We start from the raw sequence: 18,089 nt of genomic DNA, 5'->3' as shown, positions 1-18,089 counted from the left end.
ATTTCACTCAAAATCCAACAGACTTATCTATTTTTCAGGATTTCAGGATTGGGGGGATTACAATGTTTCCATTGGATTTTGTCATGTACTAGGGTATGGAACTTGTATTTAATCAAGAGAACCAAGCCCTCTATGCAGGGGAGACCCCCAATAATCAAGAGCATGTAGGGTACTAGGGTATGGAACTTGTATTTAATCAAGAGCACTAAGGTCGTTCGACTATGTAGGAGGAGACTCCCAATCAAGCACGAGACAAGAAATTAGAAATTTCTCGTGGCTGATTTTTGATATTGCTATTTTCATTATGTGATCATTCATGAGTAAATGAATTGACAATTTAATCATAATGTAATAAATTAGAATGTATCATATATGCTTTATGATTGCACATATTTCTTAAATGTCCTAATATATATATATATATATTTAAGAATATTTAAGAAATATGTGCAATTTGATTGCACATATTGCACATATATATTTAAGAATATTTAAGAAATATGTGCAATTTGATTGCACATATTGCACATATTTCTTAAATATTCTTAAATATATATATTAGGACATTTAAGAAATATGTGCAATCATAAAGCATATATGATACAAAATTTGGGGAGGTCACCTTTCGTACCTGTGCCCGTTTCGGAAACTCGTACCTGTTTCCCCGTTTCGTGCAACTTAGATTTGACATCATATATATCAGTGTTTTCTTCATATTTATGTGCCAATGTGTTTATTTCATGTTGTTATTACTTTATATGTTTAAAAATCTGAAAAAAAATGAATATATTATGCATTTTTTATGCTTGCCGATATTTGCCGATATCTTTCCGATATTGCGGATAAGATATTTTCTGGACCCTCGCCGATATTTTCCCGATACCGATATTATCAACACTGGTCTGCAATAGTGGTTTTCATCACTATTTATAAATTAAATAACTTGTTGAATGTAATAACTAGTAGATGATAAACTAGTGATTGTAGTAGGATTTCTGATGTGTAGATTTAGAAATTTTCGCATGGTATCAGAGCATTGCAAATCATAGGACACTAAAGACATCAGCCGGGATATCCAATGAATCTGTTGCAGAGAAGTCGCTGTCTCAAGTGACATCGTTGTTTCAAAGGTAGAGGAACAGCTAAAGGAGTGACGCAGCGGCTCACGTAGTTCCTGCGTCAGCGTTTTGAGCCTGTAGAGGGTGACGCAGTACCCGAGAGGAAGTCACGCAGTGACTGCGTCAACTCTCTGGGCTAGCGCAGAGCCTGAGAGGCTCAAATCAATGAGTTGTCGGGGCTAGAGGAGCAGAGCAAATTCGATCAGTGGAGCTGGTGGGACGCTGTTGCTGTTGTTGTAGAAGAATGTCTGTGGTGACAAAGCCGAGGTAGAGGGAGTCACTGCCTTAGCAGATTTCTTGCCAAAGAAATCTAGATCCGAGTTGCTGAGCAGCAACAAAGGAGGATTGGAGAGGAGTGATCCGACATTTGGCGGGAGGATTTCCATGAAGGAAATCAAGACTCAGAGGGAGTCTAGAGGAACTTGTTCCTTAGAGGATTTCTAGTGCCGAAGAAATCCAGATCCGAGTCTTCCTGGAGTAGCATCAAGAGAGGGAGAAGAGAACCAGTCTGAGCAGAGATGGCAATCAATGGACTGAGGGATCAGGACAGATTGGATTGAGCATCCAACTTTGTCATCTAGAAGGCCAGGATCCTGGTAGTCTTGGACAAGAATCACATCAAGGATTATGCCTTGAAAGTGGTGGTTGTACCAGTCGACGTTGATCCGCTGAAGAAGTACAAGGAGGCCCAGGCGAAGGCTAAATGCATGATTCTAGACAGGGTCAAAGATCATGTGGTCCCACACATTGCTGAGAAGGAAACAACAAGGGAGATGTGGGAGATGCTGACCACCTTGTACCAGGGGACTTCTATTCAACGGAAGATGCTATTGGAGAATCAACTGAGATAGTACCAGATGGAGAAGGGAGAAGAGATTGATCCCTTCCTCCTCAGGTTGCAAGGGATTCGAGGCCAGCTAACTTCCGTGGGGTCTACACCAAATCCTAAGTTGATGGTCAGGACTGCCCTGAATGCAGTGACAGAAGACTGGGAGACATTTGTCCAAAGTATCTTGGGCAGAGCTTCTCTTCCCAATTGGGAAGAGATGTGGGCAGCGCTTTGACAGGAAGAGATCAAGAGGCTAACCAAGACAAGGAGTAGCGGCAAGGGAGTCAAAGCCAAGAAGGAGGAGGAGGAGGATGTAGCTCTCCCATCAATGGGACAGCCAGGGCAGCGAAAGAGGAAGAAAAAGGATATAACCAAAGTCAAATGCTTCAGGTGTGGGGAACTGGGACATTTCACCACTTAATGCCTCAGAAGAAGGGCAAGGAAGAGAAGTTTGACTCGAAGGCTGCTCCAGCAAAAGTTGACAAGGAGGATGATGACGAGTATTGTGCCATGAGTGCTCATGCACCTCTGGAAAAGAGGTGGGGCAACATCGAGTTGTAGTCGGGAGGACTACAAGGGGGTAGGATCCTTGAGTTGCCCAAACTCTTGGATCACATATGGCTACGGGAGCCCTTAATGATGGGTAGCAGATTGATGTGAGTCAGTTGGTGTGGGGGATGCTGGAGCAACAATGGCAGAGCTAGAGTGCCAGAGTCTAAAGCAACGCAATGGAGGTTGCAGTAGTGCGGGAGGCACAGAGCAGATGGCAGCAACGCAGTAGCAGTAGAGGGTCAACACAAATTAGCAGCAAAGGTAGCTTCAACATCACAAGGCATCCAGCCTGACTAGTATGTCAGCTTTTGGGTGGCTTTTTCAATTGCTTACTTCTCAGCAACTGAGTTGCAGTGCAACAATTAGTAGTGGTAGTGCTATGGGTAGCATGATGCAGCATTTTGAGAGGGAGCTGCAATACAGATGTAGTAGTGATAGTGGCAAAGTCATGGGCGCAGTACAGGATGCAGTAATGTAGTGGATGAAGGGAAGCAGGCCAAGCATCAGCAGCACAGAGGACCGATATTGTGGATCAGTGTAATGCTTCTATTGAGAAGTATTGCTAGAGCACATTCCTCGCTAAGAGGGAGTATTGATTTTGGGTAGCATCGGATGTGCTCTAGTTCCGAAATTTTATGGAGGGGCTAGAATACATAAGATCTCCGAGACCCATAAATCGTTTGGAGAAATTCCGTCCGGATTGTGAGTTATTAAAATAATTAATATTTTTAATGGGTTCCTAAGTCTAAACTTAGGAAAATAAAAATATTAATGGGTATTAATAAAAATATGTGTGAGAAGCTTCTAAGAGGCGAAGATCAAGTCTGTTTTAATCATATCCGTTGATTAGGGACTTAATCTCGGTCGTTGATTAATCAATAGGAAAAGTATAAGAGGAGGCTTGAGGGTCAGTTGGAGACACACCATATTGATCAATTAGTTAGATTTTTCTGGGGCGTGGTTTGGTGAGAAAGTTGAACAGGTAATCTAAGTTGCAGCAGAGGGGCAGGGATAGTTGGGGTTGGAGGATCTTCTCCAGGACCCCGAATACACAGCAGAGAGAGGCAAAGATAAGCTAGAGGAGGCAGCGTAGACCAAGGAAGGCTGACGCTAGGCCAAGAGGGCCCACGCATTGCTTGATGCAGTGCCAGTGCAGGGGAATAGTTGTCATCTTGTAGAAGTCTGAGTTCAGCCAGGGAGCAGTCGTATCAATTGATAAGGCTGATGTCATAGCTCCAAGAGGCAAAGGAGGCAGCACAGAGCTGATGCAGTGTCTGAGAGTGTTCCACGCAGGCCCACCCAGCTACTACGAAGGGGCAGCGCAGTTGTAGTCGGGGATAGTCAGTGCAGTTGCTGGATTATAGGGATTTTGTCGAGTGAGGTGAGGTAATCTTACTTAGGTTTCTACCAGTATATTTTATATCTTTAATTGGATAGCCGAGAGGGCATCCAGAGTTGTATTCAGAACTACTGCTTAATAATAGGAAACCCTCAGAGCTGCTGCACCAGTTTTCCCGCATTGGGTTTTTCCAAGGACGTTTCTCCAAAAAATAATGGTTTCCCTTATGTGTTTGCCTCGTATCTATTTCAGTTTATGATCTATATGTCAGTGAGTCTGCGGTAGTGTTTTTCATCACTATTTATAAATTAAATAACTTGTTGAATGTAATAACAAGTAGGAGATGATAAACCAGTGATTGTTGTAGGATTTCTGATGTGTAGATTTAGAAATTTTCACAGTTAGAAGAAACCCAAAAGATCGTCCAAGCACTAAAGGAAAGTCTAAATATTGCAAGAAATCATATGAAGCAGTAGGCTGACCGAAACAGAACAGAGAGAGAATTTGAATTTGGAATTTGTTAAACTTTAACCTTACAAGAAGTTATCCTCTAGAGTCTAAACAATAGGGAGAAAACAAATTAGCACCAAAATACTATGGACCATACCAGATTAACAAAAGGATCAGCCAAGTAGCATACAACTTAAGTTGTCTTGATAAAAGTCGTGTTCACAACATTTTCCATTTATCTTACATTAAAAAGGCACTTGGCAAACACCAATCAACATAGACAACACTTGCGAATTTAGATGACTAAGGGAGGATCATTTTAGAACCAGAAGGTATCATCTCTACCAGGGAAAAGAAGTTGTGATCTCAAGTAGTCAAAGAATACCTGATTAAGTGGAAAGACCTAACAGAAGAAGAAGCTTCCTGGGAGACAGAGCGTTTCGTCAACAACGACCATCGTCACGTATGCTTTGAGAACAAAGCATCTTTTCGAGAGGAAGACAATGTTATGTAAAAAAATTAATAATTTTGTAATTATGGATTAATTAGGCAAAAGGGCACGATTAGAAGATCATGCCCTTTCTCTAAGAGGCACCCAAGGCGTATATAGGCCAGGGGCCCTTCTATGTAACATTCATCATTCAATTATTATATATATATATTCCTGTCATTTAATGAGTTGTTCCCTCTGTTCGCTCCACAATGTTCCACCATCACTTATATTGAGATCCTCATCATTAGCATCACCGTTTGTCTCTACCTCAATCCTTTGGGGACATTAGTCAACACCATCCAATTTTGATGAAACTACCTAATGCAAGCTTTAAAATATGCTACGAAAAGCCTAGCATCCCTGATCAATGATTTTGCTTTGAGTGAAGGGTATATCTTTGTTAAGGCCATGACAAAGGAGTCCCACAAGCAATATCATTAACATAGAGGTACACAAAGGGCATGGTGCTCTTGATTAACTATCAATTCCATACCCCATGCATGATAGAATCTAATGATAATAATCATGAAATCCTGAAAACTGTTAAGTCTGCTAAATTTTGAATAAGATATGAAATTCCACTTTCTCCATATGAAGACCGATGAGGTTGGAAACACTCTCAAACATCCTGAAACAATTAATGGTAATGTTAAAAATTTAAGTAAAAGTGACATTTCTTTTACTTTAAGAATTTAACATTACCATTAATTAACAACATTTTGGTGCAAACTGAGAGTGAAACCCTTTTTAAAGAAAAAATTTCAGTCTTAGAGGTTTCTAGAAGTCTCATTAATTCATAATTAACCTTTGATTAGGCATTAAAACCAAAAATGTGGGTCCCAACAATTAAATCAAAGCAAAATTAGAGAAATTTCATTTGGAAACGCATTGTACAGACATTGAAATGCATGTCAATTTGTAAGAAACAAATTTCTGACATGTGACATGTGAAATGTGTTGCATGCCTCTTGCTTGTGAAAATTCGAGAACCTCGAATCACTACTACAACAAGTGATTAAGTTCCTCCTATTTGTTAATTATGAAACAAATTATTTATTGTTTCCTACAGTAAATAATGAAACTAATACACTGCAGTCTTCACCATTTAAAATTATAAGCAGAAACAAGAAACTGAGCATGAACAAAATACACAACACATTACACCGTTATTTTTCGACAAATGTCCCCGGAAAAACCCAAATGTGGGAAAACTAGTGCAACAGTTGAGGGTTTTATTATTATGCAATAGTTTTTTGAATACAAGCTCTGGATGCCTTGCTGGCTATCCAATACAGAGAATATTACTGACAGAGAGATGAGTGAGATTACCTCACACTATCATTGGAGATCCTCATTGATCTAGCCATTGAATGGCCAAGCCTTTGGCTGCCTCTGCGCAGTCTTTACGCAATCATAGCCACTGGGGTCTGCGTCACAACTCCTAGCTGATCAATTTTCCTCTGAAACTTCAACTTTTGCCCTCCCAGTCTCACACCCCAACCTCTGGCTTTGGAAATTGATTCTCCAGCAAATTTATGGATTCCCTCTGGGCTTCTGCGCTGCCTCTACGTGGCCTTGTGTTAGCCTCTCTAGCTTTGTGCTGCCTCTGCTGGATCTCTCTCTACCTCCTCTGCTGAGTATTCCCAGATCAGGAGAAATCTCCAACCGAAACTATCCCTGCCCCTCACTGCAAGAAATCACTTCGAATCTCTCTGGCAACTGCTGCGCTGCTCTCTTCAGAAATTCGATCTCTGATCTCCCACTCGATGTGTCTTCCAAATGCCCATCGAAATCCTTCTTATAATCCTCCAGTTGAGAACCAACGACCTAGATTAGATTCTAATCAATGGCTTAGATCATTTGGACTTGATCTCCGTCTTCTAGAAGTTTTACCCACAGCTAGATTAATACCCTTTAATTATTTTAATTTCCTAAGTTTAGACTTGGGCACCCATTAAAAATAATTAATTATTTTAATAAAACTATCTCCATGTGGAATTTCCCAAAACGATTTCTGGGTATTGTGGATAAGATGTGTCTAAGCCTCCTTGCAAAATTTGAGACTTAGAACACATCCGTTGCTACCAGAAATCAACACTCCCTCTTAGTGAGGAATGTGCTCTAGCACTGCAACCTGTTGAAGCATCACCCTGTTCTGTAACATATCCCTCTGCGCTGCTAATGTCTAACATCATTTCCCATCAACTATTGCACAAATGTTGCATCTGTACTACTACTAACCCTGCCACTACCAACACTGCATCTGTACTACAACTCCCTCTAAAATTTTGCCTTCGTGTTGTTGCTGACAGTACCACTGCCAATACTGCATTTGCACTGCAACCTTCTCCAATTGTTGTTACTACTGCATTAGCAATGGAAAAGCATCCAAAATTACTGAATAGGTGTTCAATATGATACATCTTGTTGTTGGAGTTGTAACTGCTTCTAGTCTCTACGTTGACCATCTGAAGTCTCTACGTTGTTGGTGTCCTTTGCTCTGTCCCAACTACACTGTTGCCAACTCTACTCTGCGCTGCTCAGTCTCTAGTGCTTCTAACCACTGCAACTGTCACTCTGGCACTCCTTTCCACCAACTGACACTAGTCCATCTTGCTACTTATGATATGGGTTCCCGTAGCAAGGTATTGATCTAAGAGGTGGACTCCTCAAGGAGCTTGCCCAACTGCAGCTCTTTCAAACTACAGTTCTAGATCACCCCACCTCTTCACTGGAGGTACTTGGACAATCATGGTGAACTCCTCCGCCTCGATCTTTGCGACTGCAACCTTCGTATCATGCTTCTCGACCTTGTCCTTCTTCTTGAGAGGACACTGCATAGCATAGTGACCAAGTTCACCACACCTGAAGCATTTGATCTTCGAGACGTCCTTCTTCCGCCTCCACTTCTCCTGCTACCCCTTGGATGCGAGGGATGCATTCTCTTCCTCCTCCTTGGGCATTGACCCACTGCTTCTACTGCCATCAAGTCTATGCTTGACCCAGTCTCTCCTCATCTCTTCTTGTTAAAGAGAGGCCCATATTCCTTCCCAGTCTAGCAATTTCTCCCTACCCAAGATGCTCTGGACAAATACTTGCTACTCTTCTGAAATTGAATTCAAGGCCAATCTCACCATCTCGGAAGATTGAGTTGTTGACCCTCATCTTTGGTTTCCTAAAGCTTTGAAAGGAACGGATCAATGCATTCCCCCTTCTGCATCATTGTGGATCTCATCTTATGCTCGAAGTACATCTTCTGCTGCTTGGAAGATCCCCGATATAGTGTGGACAAGGCATCCCACATCTCCTTGGCAGTCCCTTTGCCAGAAATGTGACATACTACATAATCCTTCACTCCGTCGAGGATCATCCGCTTGACCTTCGCCATCTCTCGTTGGTACTTTTTTGAGCAGATTTGGATTTGCAAGCATAACCATTAGGGGAGTTTTGAGGTCTAAAATGGGCCTCCTAAGGAAATTATAAAATAATAGTGAACTTAAAAAAATAAGATTAGATTACATCATCAAATTGTAGAGGGAAAAAAGAAAAAAATTTATTCAACTCATATTTTCAACTTATCTCCCTATGGGTTTACTCAAATTTCGAGTGGAAACACTCGTTTGATGTAAAATTTGATTCCTTATCCAAGGAGTACCCATGTTGCATACTTTCGACGGACCCTACTACATGAAAAATTAGAAATGCATGGAAAACGTGATTGCAATCATGTTTTTTCATGTATTTTTCATTTTTTGTGTAGCAAGGTCTATCGAAAGTATGCAACATGCTTACTCCTTGGATGAGAAATTAAATTTTGCATCCAACGAGTAATGCCGCTTGAAATTTGAGTAAAACCTTAGGGAGATAAGTTGAAAATACGAGTTGAAAAAGTAGTTTTATTATTTTATTATTTTTTAATCTTTTTACTTTTTTACTCCAAAAAATGGTGAATCATCCCCCATGGTTGACATCATCTTAAATTCGAATTCAAGCTTCTATGATCCATAATTTGTTAATTCATGAAAATTTTCGGAGAAAATCACATAGAGAATATTTGGTTGACGCATTTCGAACCAGCCAATGTGGTTCATCTTCAGGACAAGATGAAGAGGCAGATGTTATTTTTTATATAATTTTTTAAAAATTTAGTGTATTTTTTTTTTTTTTAATTTATGGGCTCATTTTTAATCACATAATAAATAATTAATTAATATTAATTATTAATAATCATTTAAATAAACAAATAATATAAAAAAAAATAAGGAATGAATAAGTTTGTTAAAATTTAATATACTTATTTAAATAAACTAAATTATTATTCATTATTATTTAAACATTTTAAAGTAATCCCCTTCACTAATCATATAGCCGTTTAGTTGTTTTGTAATATAATAATATTATACTTATAATTTTCCCTCCCCAGTCAAATATAGCCGTTTTCCTCCAACAGTTAGGTTGACCTATCTTCTTATTTAACCTTCCTCTGAGATCTGTCTCTTCATCTTGTCTTGAAGATGAACCACACTGGCTGGTTTGAAACGCGTCGACCAAATATCATCTTGAATCTTATTGGTCTTTATAAAGTTTATTTTGGTTGTACATTTTTCTTAGGAGGCCCATTTTAGACCTCACAATTCCCCTAATGTACCACACTGTCGATGTAGGCTTTGAGAAAATGTTCTTCCAGAAGGCATGGCATCCTTGCCTTCCGGATCACATAGTTGGATGCACCATCCAACCAATCTTAATCTCTCAACCCACTAGCTACCATCTCTGCCAACGAAAAGTGTCGAACTGCTTCCTCCTCCTCTGCGCAACACTGGGATGGCCTATACACTCCCTGCTGGAGTTAGTAGATCTGCTGCTGCGCTGCAAGTGAGAATTTGGACATCTTGACTGGAAGTCCTCTGAGGAAGAATTCCCCCAACAATGTCTCTCTTCTTCCTTCTGACGACTTTTTTGCCCTAGGAACTGCTGCAGAGAACTGCATCCCACCAGGAACCTCCTTTTTGTTGAAGCTTCTGCGCTGCTCCCTCTGACACTGGCAAACTTCGATCTGGAAGTCTTACCTCTCTGTCGACTCACTCAGAGAGAGACCTTCCTAAAAAATTTTGGCCTTCTGGCCTGGACTATGCAATCCCTCTGGGAATTCGATTTGCTCTCTACGCAGCACTTCAACTTCCCTCCTCTCTTCAACACTAGGCTCTTCCAACTCTGCTCTCTTGCTTCACTTGCAGCTCTGATACCATGTGAAAATTCAAGAACCTCGAATCACTACTACAACAACTTTCCTATTTATTAATTACTGAACAAATTATTGTTGTTTCCTATAGTAAACACCGAAACCAATACACTGTAGCCTTCACCATTTAAAATTATAAGTGGAAACAAGAAACTGAACAAGAAAGAAATACACAACACATTACACCATTATTTTTGGACAAATGTCCTCGGAAAAACCCAATGTGGGAAAATCAGTACAGCAGCTGAGGGTTTTATTATTATGCAGTAGTTTTCTAAATACAATCTCTAGATGCCTTGCTGGCTATCTAGTATAGAGAATATTACTGACAGAGAGATGAGTGAGATTACCTCACACTATCACTGGAGATCCTGGTTGATCCAGCGACTGAATGGCTAGCCCTTGGCTGCCTCTGTGCAGTCTCTACGCAATCACTACATAGGCCCTGCGTAACAGCTACTGGGGTCCTGCGTCACTCTTCCTCACTGATTGATTTGCCTCTGAGACTTCAACTTCTGCCCTCCCGGTCTCACACCTCGACTTCTAGGTCTGGAAATCGATTCTCTAGAAAATTTATAGATTCCCTCTGGGCTTCTGTGCTGCCTTTGTGTGGCCCTGCATCAGCCTCTCTGGCTCTGTGCTGCCTCTGTTGGATCTCTCTCCGCCTCCTCTGCTAAGTATTCCCAGATCAGGAGAAATCTCCAACCAGAACTATCCCCGCCCCTCACTGCAAGAAATCACTTCGAATCTCTCTGGCAATTGCTTGCACTTCAGAAATTTGATCTCTGATCTCGCACTCGATGTGTCTTCCAAATGCCCATCGAAGTCCTTATAATCCTCCAGTTGAGAACCAATGGCTTAGATTAGAGTCTAATCAATGACTCAAATCATTTGGACTCGATCTCCTCTGTCTTCTTCTAGAAGTTTCACCCACAGTTAGACTAATACCCTTTAATTATTTTAATTTCCTAAGTTTAGACTTAGGCACCCATTAAAAATAATTAATTATTTTAATAAAACTATCTCCAGGGAAATTTCCCAAAAAGATTTCTAGGTATTGTGGAATACATGTGTCTAAGCCTCCCTCCAAAATTTGAGACTTAGAGTACATCCGATGCTACCAGAAATCAACATTGCTTATATATTTCTCTGCAATTAACAAGGACAGTGCCTGACTCATATTGTCATTGCTGGTCTCTTTCCAATAGCAAGAGGTGATTTCAGTTGACCTTTCCTTGAATCATTGATCTATTTCATAGATTTTCGAATTTGAAATGCAATGGAATTTTTGTGACATCGTTGGCATGCAACACTAACTTTCTGTGTTAATATGTTATCCTTCATTTACATTTTAGCCGCTGGCAATGGGCATGGTAATAACCCTCACTCACAGAAAATGTTTCGTCTGCAATTGCCAATCATTACTTTGCCATCACAAGGAAATTGCTCCTCTGCAACATGTTAAATAACATGCATGTGATTTCGCAACTGACAAGCTCAGCATTATGCTGTCAGCACTCAAACAATCACATGCCTGCAATATATAGTCCACTATCGATGCCTTGTATAAATATCTCTCCATTCTGAAACCACAGCACCTTTGGATAGTTTTATTGGTGGTTGAGAAGCTTTGCAATTCTTTGGTGGATGATCAATTGTCTGCTCAAGTACATTACTTTGCATCTCTTGAACCTTGCTCCAATTATTTAGGAAGAACAGAGTGGCATGTAAATCCTTCAATCCCAGGGTGCGTTGGCACTGCGTAATGCCAAAAACTTGTTAGCAATCAACTGACATTTCAGTTCATTTGGATTCTGTCACTCACTTTGTGACAGTGTTTCCATGGAGCTTTTCCATAGCTGTCTGACTGAAGGATGAGCAAGGATTGTTACGGCTGCTTCTTAGAAATATCACTTCTATTTTTTTATTGGGTTTCATGGTCTGGCTAATATTTTACTGTAATGTTGTTATTGTGATATTCTTTCACATTATTCCTTCAGGTTACTGGATTCTAGTTCTTATTTGATGTGAAGCTACTTATACTGCCTATTAAATGTTTATATTCTCCTTTTGCAAGACTCTGCTACTTTGCCTTACCAGTTCCGTTATAAATTGGCCAGGATTTTCAGATATGTCTTTGAACCAAATGAAATAGGCCAATTCCCTGTCATGAACACTTCCATCCTTGCTGTATTATAACTAAGTAATGGTAACTTTATTTGAATGCCCTTTCAGTGGTAGGAATAGGCTTAATATAGATTATAGGATTGACAACATATCTTATGTTGCCTTCCTCCCAACGACAATCATTGTGGCTCAGTTAATTAGACAAGTCTAATTTAAGGATGTTACTTAATTAGCTTATTGAAGAGCATTTAACCTTTGTTACAAATACTGACGTTCAACTTAGAGGATATTCCTTAGCTAAGAGCTAATTAGGCTCATTTAGACATTAATTAATGGGCAATTTTGTGTATTTAAAGCTATTTAAGCCCTCTAAATAACACGTAATTAGAATTTTAAACTTAAGTATTTTTGCACAATATGTAACCCTTATACAGTATGTGTCATTAGAGTATTATATTGTCGATTGTTTGCCTCCAGTCATCAGTGTATTTGCTGGCTGTCTTTAAACTTTAGTTAACTTTTTCTCTGGGGTTAACAAATGAATTTGGCCTTATAGTAGGAAAATCTGATCAGATTCAGCATCAATTGATCTCTCAATAATGACAAGCCTTACCTTCATATTTCCTTTTTGCCTTTTAGGATATAATCTATTTGTATTTGTTTTTTGTACATGCCACTTGTTCTAAACGAGTAACCAGTTGTCTGGCAACTTCAGTGCAAAACTTAAATGGTCTACTAAATAACCAGTATGTAAGTAGAATATAATAAGCTTAACTTTTCTTTGCAATTGATATGCACATTTTTAAACAAACCCTATCAGCTGGAGGAAATAGGCCCTATCCTTATCTATGACACCATATAAAATGTATTTGAAGCGGGCAGCAAGGTATTAGGTTTGCCAGTTTCTAATGTTATGATTGAAACACGAGTGTATGCTTCTTTTATATAGCATCATTTAAATTGCACATAACTAATTTGTGAATTCTGGTAACTAAATGCAGGCGTATTGTGATAAAATTACTCGTGACTTATTTTCAGCGACAACACAGCAAAGAGGTACATGATGCAAAATGACATATTAAAATATTTACAACTTGACTGTATTATTTGTTAAGATAGTTGTGACATTGGCTGTTATTGCTGAGGTTCCACAGGTTTTAGATCTCATGGTACGGATGCTGGGCTTCACTGAGGAAGATAAACAAAGGATAGGTCTTGCACAACATGTTGCTAGTAAAGGTGTTGTTCGAGGAGTTCTGGGCTTACCAGGACGCCTTGTAGGTGGCATCCTCGGAAGTGGCTCATCTGAAGTTTCGCCTCCTGTACCATCTGAGAACCAGGTATCTGTCAACACTGGGGAACCAGACTCCTGCTATGACAACGATTTCCTGGAGAAATGCTAGTAGTCAGTCACTAAACTAAGGGACAATAGTTTGAAAGTGTCAAGGCACTAGATGCTTCCATATTTTTGTTTACTTTCTTCTGTTTGTTGCATGTAGAAGTATGAGAGATTACTCTTCTGTTTTTCCTTTGCAATTAAAAAGGTTTTATTGCCTCCTATATTGCATTTTGCATTAGATGGCTCATATATATCGTTGGTATGAACTTCAGTCCTTTTCAGATCTTTGGATTGATTTTCTACTCAAGGAATCACAAGAGAGAGAAAGAAGAGAGAATGCTGAAGAACAAGCTAAAGCAGGCATCTCTAGGCAGGATAGAGAGCTTACATCTACTGATTCAAGAGGGGTGACTGCTTCAGAAACCCGTACAAGTACTATTAGAGGGGATGCTTCTTTAAAATATCCCATAGGTGCACAAGAAACAGTGCACTCAACTGATCGTTTTTCAAACTTTCCAGTAACATACTCATTTATGGAGCAGAATCCGAGGACGCATATTTCAAGAGATGGTCGGTGGGCTAATCCTGTTGATACAGAATTTTCAACAGTTCCTCTAACTTCTGCAAGCAATAATCAACATTCAAGGGTAATGCCAAAGCCTTGAACTTATCCGTGTATTATAATGGTAAAGGAATTCTTGTACAAGGTACTTATTATCATGTTGTATGATGTCTGATTTCTGAAGTCGGTTCTGAAATTCAAATTGGTCATTTGATCAAGCTGGGAATGTAAGATGTTGTTAAAAGTTGTTACTTTGCACCATCCAACAGTCAAATGTCATCCTCCGGGAAAATATTCATTGTAATTTCTTTCAAAAGTTAGCAGCAGTGCTCATGGAGAAATGATTATTGATACATCGTGGTGATTCTTTTGGGCTGTGTTAAGTGGAGGAGTTAAAATTTTCGAGTTTAGTCACAACACTGGCTCTGATTATTTTGTCTATTGTAATCAATATTTTTTTATTGTATTCTATCTCAAAGGAGTGAGAAAATATATTTTTTCTTAACAACCAATGCTCCATGACTCCATCTCTGTTCTTTGGTCAAGGCAATATGGAAGGTTTATAGCATAAGGCCAGGGTATTTAGCTTTTCTTTTCTGGTGGCACAACCTTCAAGATAATAGATATGCTCAGAGAAGAAAGATTGCCTTTTTGTCTGTGCCCATTGTTAGGGCAAAGTTTTGAGGTTCTATTATACTATGGGCTACTACAAGAGGCACAAGGTGCTGTTGCACTGTTTGACATGATGTGAACAAACAGGGGTCTAGCTAGCAAAATTTAAAAGAAACCCAACTGATCTGGTTTGGATAATAGAAACAAATAAGCATGTGCAACCTCTTTAAACTGAAATTTTCACGACTGACTTTCCATAACATGACTTTCCAATATCAAATATACGAAAAAAGCATGTGTATCTGTGGCTCACCATGAGCAGAAGAAGCATTTTGTTACTCCACAACAGCATCACTGAACTACTGTAAGTTCATTGATTGCTAACCCTCTTGGAAATGTAGCGGAGTATTCTACAAGTCTAATTACAAAGATGGGATTCCTTGTCGTGACTTCTTAATTGGCATGGAGTTGTAGAGGAGACATCGAAGAGGGGGGACGCAATTATTGTCAATGAATATTGATCATGTATGGATGTTCTGTAGACAATTCTCTATTTACATGGAATTCTATAATAATAAAACTTACTTCCATTTGCTGCTATACTTTATTCCATTGTTTTCTTTTTGGTTTCAAGTTAGTTATTCAACCTTAAAAATAACCTAATACATCATATATAATACAAGATTTTGTGTCCTTGATTCATAGTTAACATGAAAATTTACAATCATCATTGGCGATATTAATTTTTGTTAAGATCATTAGAATGGGACACGACAACTTATAGTGCAAGTCATCACATGCAACTATTTGCAACTGCAACTATTTGTGACTCGTGTTTGCGTTGCACGGCAGCATATTAAGACCATTACGCATCTGTATATATTGTAAATAATGTGAAATTATGAATCTGGGCTATATATAGCATCTATAATGAGGGACTCGCCTCCCCTCTTCTTTTAAAAACTATTTCCAACTGCAATCGTCTTTGATATATAACCCTTCAATGTACTATTACTATCTGATTGTTAGGAAGAAATGTGTTTAATTGATGTGAGCGATTGATGATGAGTCCATTCATAAAAGTAACTCGAAAAGTGTTACTGATGGAATCCGATAAAATAATAAACTGCAAGATCAAACGGATGTCATGTACAGGCATTGACATCTCCGTGTCTATTGCGATACCCGAACATTGCATTTGTAAGGAAGAAGAATGACATGTTTAGTTAGGGGGCCTTACATGTAATTTAAGAAAATGATTTGGACGGCAGTGACTTTTTTGTATTATATTCAATAATGTACATAAATTAAGATATCAGATTACAAAATTCTGAGAAACGAAACTAAGAATGGTTTAAAGCTGTTTTCAATATGTTTGTCCATATAAAAATCACATTACAAGTAAGGAGCCATACTTTCCTTTTCCAAGAAAGATTTGGATAGAGTTATTACTTTTTCCTGCAGGAAGAAGATTTAATATTGTATTCATAAAACATATAATAAAAATAACTACCTATGTCAAATAATACTGTAGTTTTTACTGTATTTAGACTTCTATATAGTCAGGGTGAGTTGAATCAATGTGTGTTACGAACTCAACTATATATACTAACCAATATGGTGTTTTGCAAAGCACTCTCTATCTCTAACAATCGTGTTCAAGCAGCCTTGAGAAATTAGATCGTAATGGATTTTGTATCTTTAACAATTAAAGAATATGATTAGAATATCTCCATTAATTAATAATTGAGATAGGCCTTATTCAAGCAATATGGAGAAGTTACAAGTTATATTGTGTGGGATTTTGTAGGTTTAACAAACACAGATTCTTAATTAGAATTTCCCAATTAATTAGTTAATAGTTGAAATAAGTGGAAAATTGCCCAGCTCCAAGGGTTAGTTCAATCAATTAGTACCACCTTTGCCAAGATGTTGTTGATAATCTAGTGAACTATACAGTTTGATTCCCATGGGATCAGAGGCATTGAGTATACATTTCTGTGCATTGGGTACAATCTTCCAAATAGGGGTAAGTACTTGGAAGTTTCCAGGGGATTTATTTCCAAGGAAAAAATGTGGTAAATTGTCATAATGATTATTTTAAACCAGAGGTTGATTCTTGATTTATCTTGGATTTGTAAAAGAGGCATCAAAATATGAAAGGACTAGTTTCCTTGGGTATTTTGTATATAGATGTTTTGGAGATAATTATATGTATATATGGAATTCATGTTAATGAAACATATTTGATTTTTTTTGTTATTATATTCATGAATATGTTTAGGTTTCTTTGCGTTCTTAATTCCACTTTTTGTTTCATTGTGAGTTATTCAAGTTTAGATATCAATTAGTTACACAAGATCTAATACCGTATTTAGTAACATTCTTGATCCACAGTAAACATGGGATTTCTCAATCATGATTGATGATAGTGGTCATGATCCCTATTAGAAGAATGATATTGGAATTTATAGAAGTGCTAAAAACACAACTCTTTATGGTGAAAGGCTTCACGTGAAAATATCATGTAATGTCTTGATATAAAACCTTCATATATCTTATTTCTATCTTATTGTTAGGAATAAAATGTTTATCGAATGTGACTAATCAACAATTATTTGGAAACAGAATCAAACAAGAAATTACTTATTTACACAAGTTAAAATTGTCAAAGAATCCAATTGATTTTGTGTATTGTATTGGAAAGTAAAACAAATGATATATTTAGTGATGGGACCCATTACTTGTTATTTTTGGTTGAGTTTTGGAAACTCTCATATTGTGTTAAATATTATATAGAAATGGAGTAATCTATTAGCATGCATTTAGTTGTCAAGACAAATCTAAAACAATTTAATGTTGTTTTTAATTAAGTTCATGCACATTAAGTCCACATTGTAAATGAGATAAATTGTACATTATTTTCCAAGCAAGGCTCAAATAAATTTGAGCTTCTTATTTTGTGTAGGATGAAGATTCAATACTATAGTGTGATAAAATGATACAGAAATATATAAGAACTTAAAATTCAAAAGAAAGATAAGGTTCTTTTGTCAGATGGTACTAAATCATTGCCATGTTAGAGTCATAACTAAAATCAAGTATTCACCATTCGTTGAGTTGTACAAAGAAAAATTTGTTCAATGATCCAAAAGGAATTTTTAGCCATAACATTCTTATTCGAAGAGCAATTTATGATCAAATGATTTGCTTCTAGTGCTCTCTCTGCTTTGTTAATTTCCGAAGGATGAGTGCAAATGATAAGGATGGATAGGTATCATTTATCATTTCCCAAGATTGCACTTGCAACACATCTCTTAGAGTTGGAGAGAAGTGCTTCAAGGGGTGGTGTTGTTTCTTGTTCTTCATCTCTTAGTTTCAATTACAATATATTAGAAGTGTTCCCAACAAAGGTTAAGGGTTTTG

At 38.1% G+C, this 18,089-nt stretch overlaps 1 protein-coding gene across 8 annotated transcripts in view; it reads left to right on the top strand.

The window, feature by feature from the left end:
• The window catches only part of LOC149159758 (golgin candidate 3-like), a 376,835-nt gene extending 362,429 nt beyond the window's left edge, over positions 1–14,406 (top strand). For all 8 annotated transcript variants that reach the window (XM_089436562.1, XM_089436560.1, XM_089436563.1 and 5 more), the window contains 3 exons: positions 13,152–13,206; positions 13,305–13,490; positions 13,762–14,406. In XM_089436562.1, the coding sequence (XP_089292688.1) occupies positions 13,152–13,206; positions 13,305–13,490; positions 13,762–14,154 (634 nt within the window). In that variant the 3' untranslated portion in view covers positions 14,155–14,406. The remainder of the gene's footprint in view (positions 1–13,151; positions 13,207–13,304; positions 13,491–13,761) is intronic.
• The last annotated feature ends 3,683 nt before the right edge of the window (positions 14,407–18,089 follow it).

Source organism: Pinus tabuliformis, chromosome 5_2 (genome assembly GCF_031772625.1).
Source record: "Pinus tabuliformis cultivar Carrire ecotype Pingquan chromosome 5_2, CPIR1, whole genome shotgun sequence".
NCBI lineage: Eukaryota > Viridiplantae > Streptophyta > Pinopsida > Pinales > Pinaceae > Pinus > Pinus tabuliformis.
The sequence above is the reverse complement of the archived record's forward strand: the minus strand, read 5'-3'. Positions and strand labels throughout refer to the sequence as shown.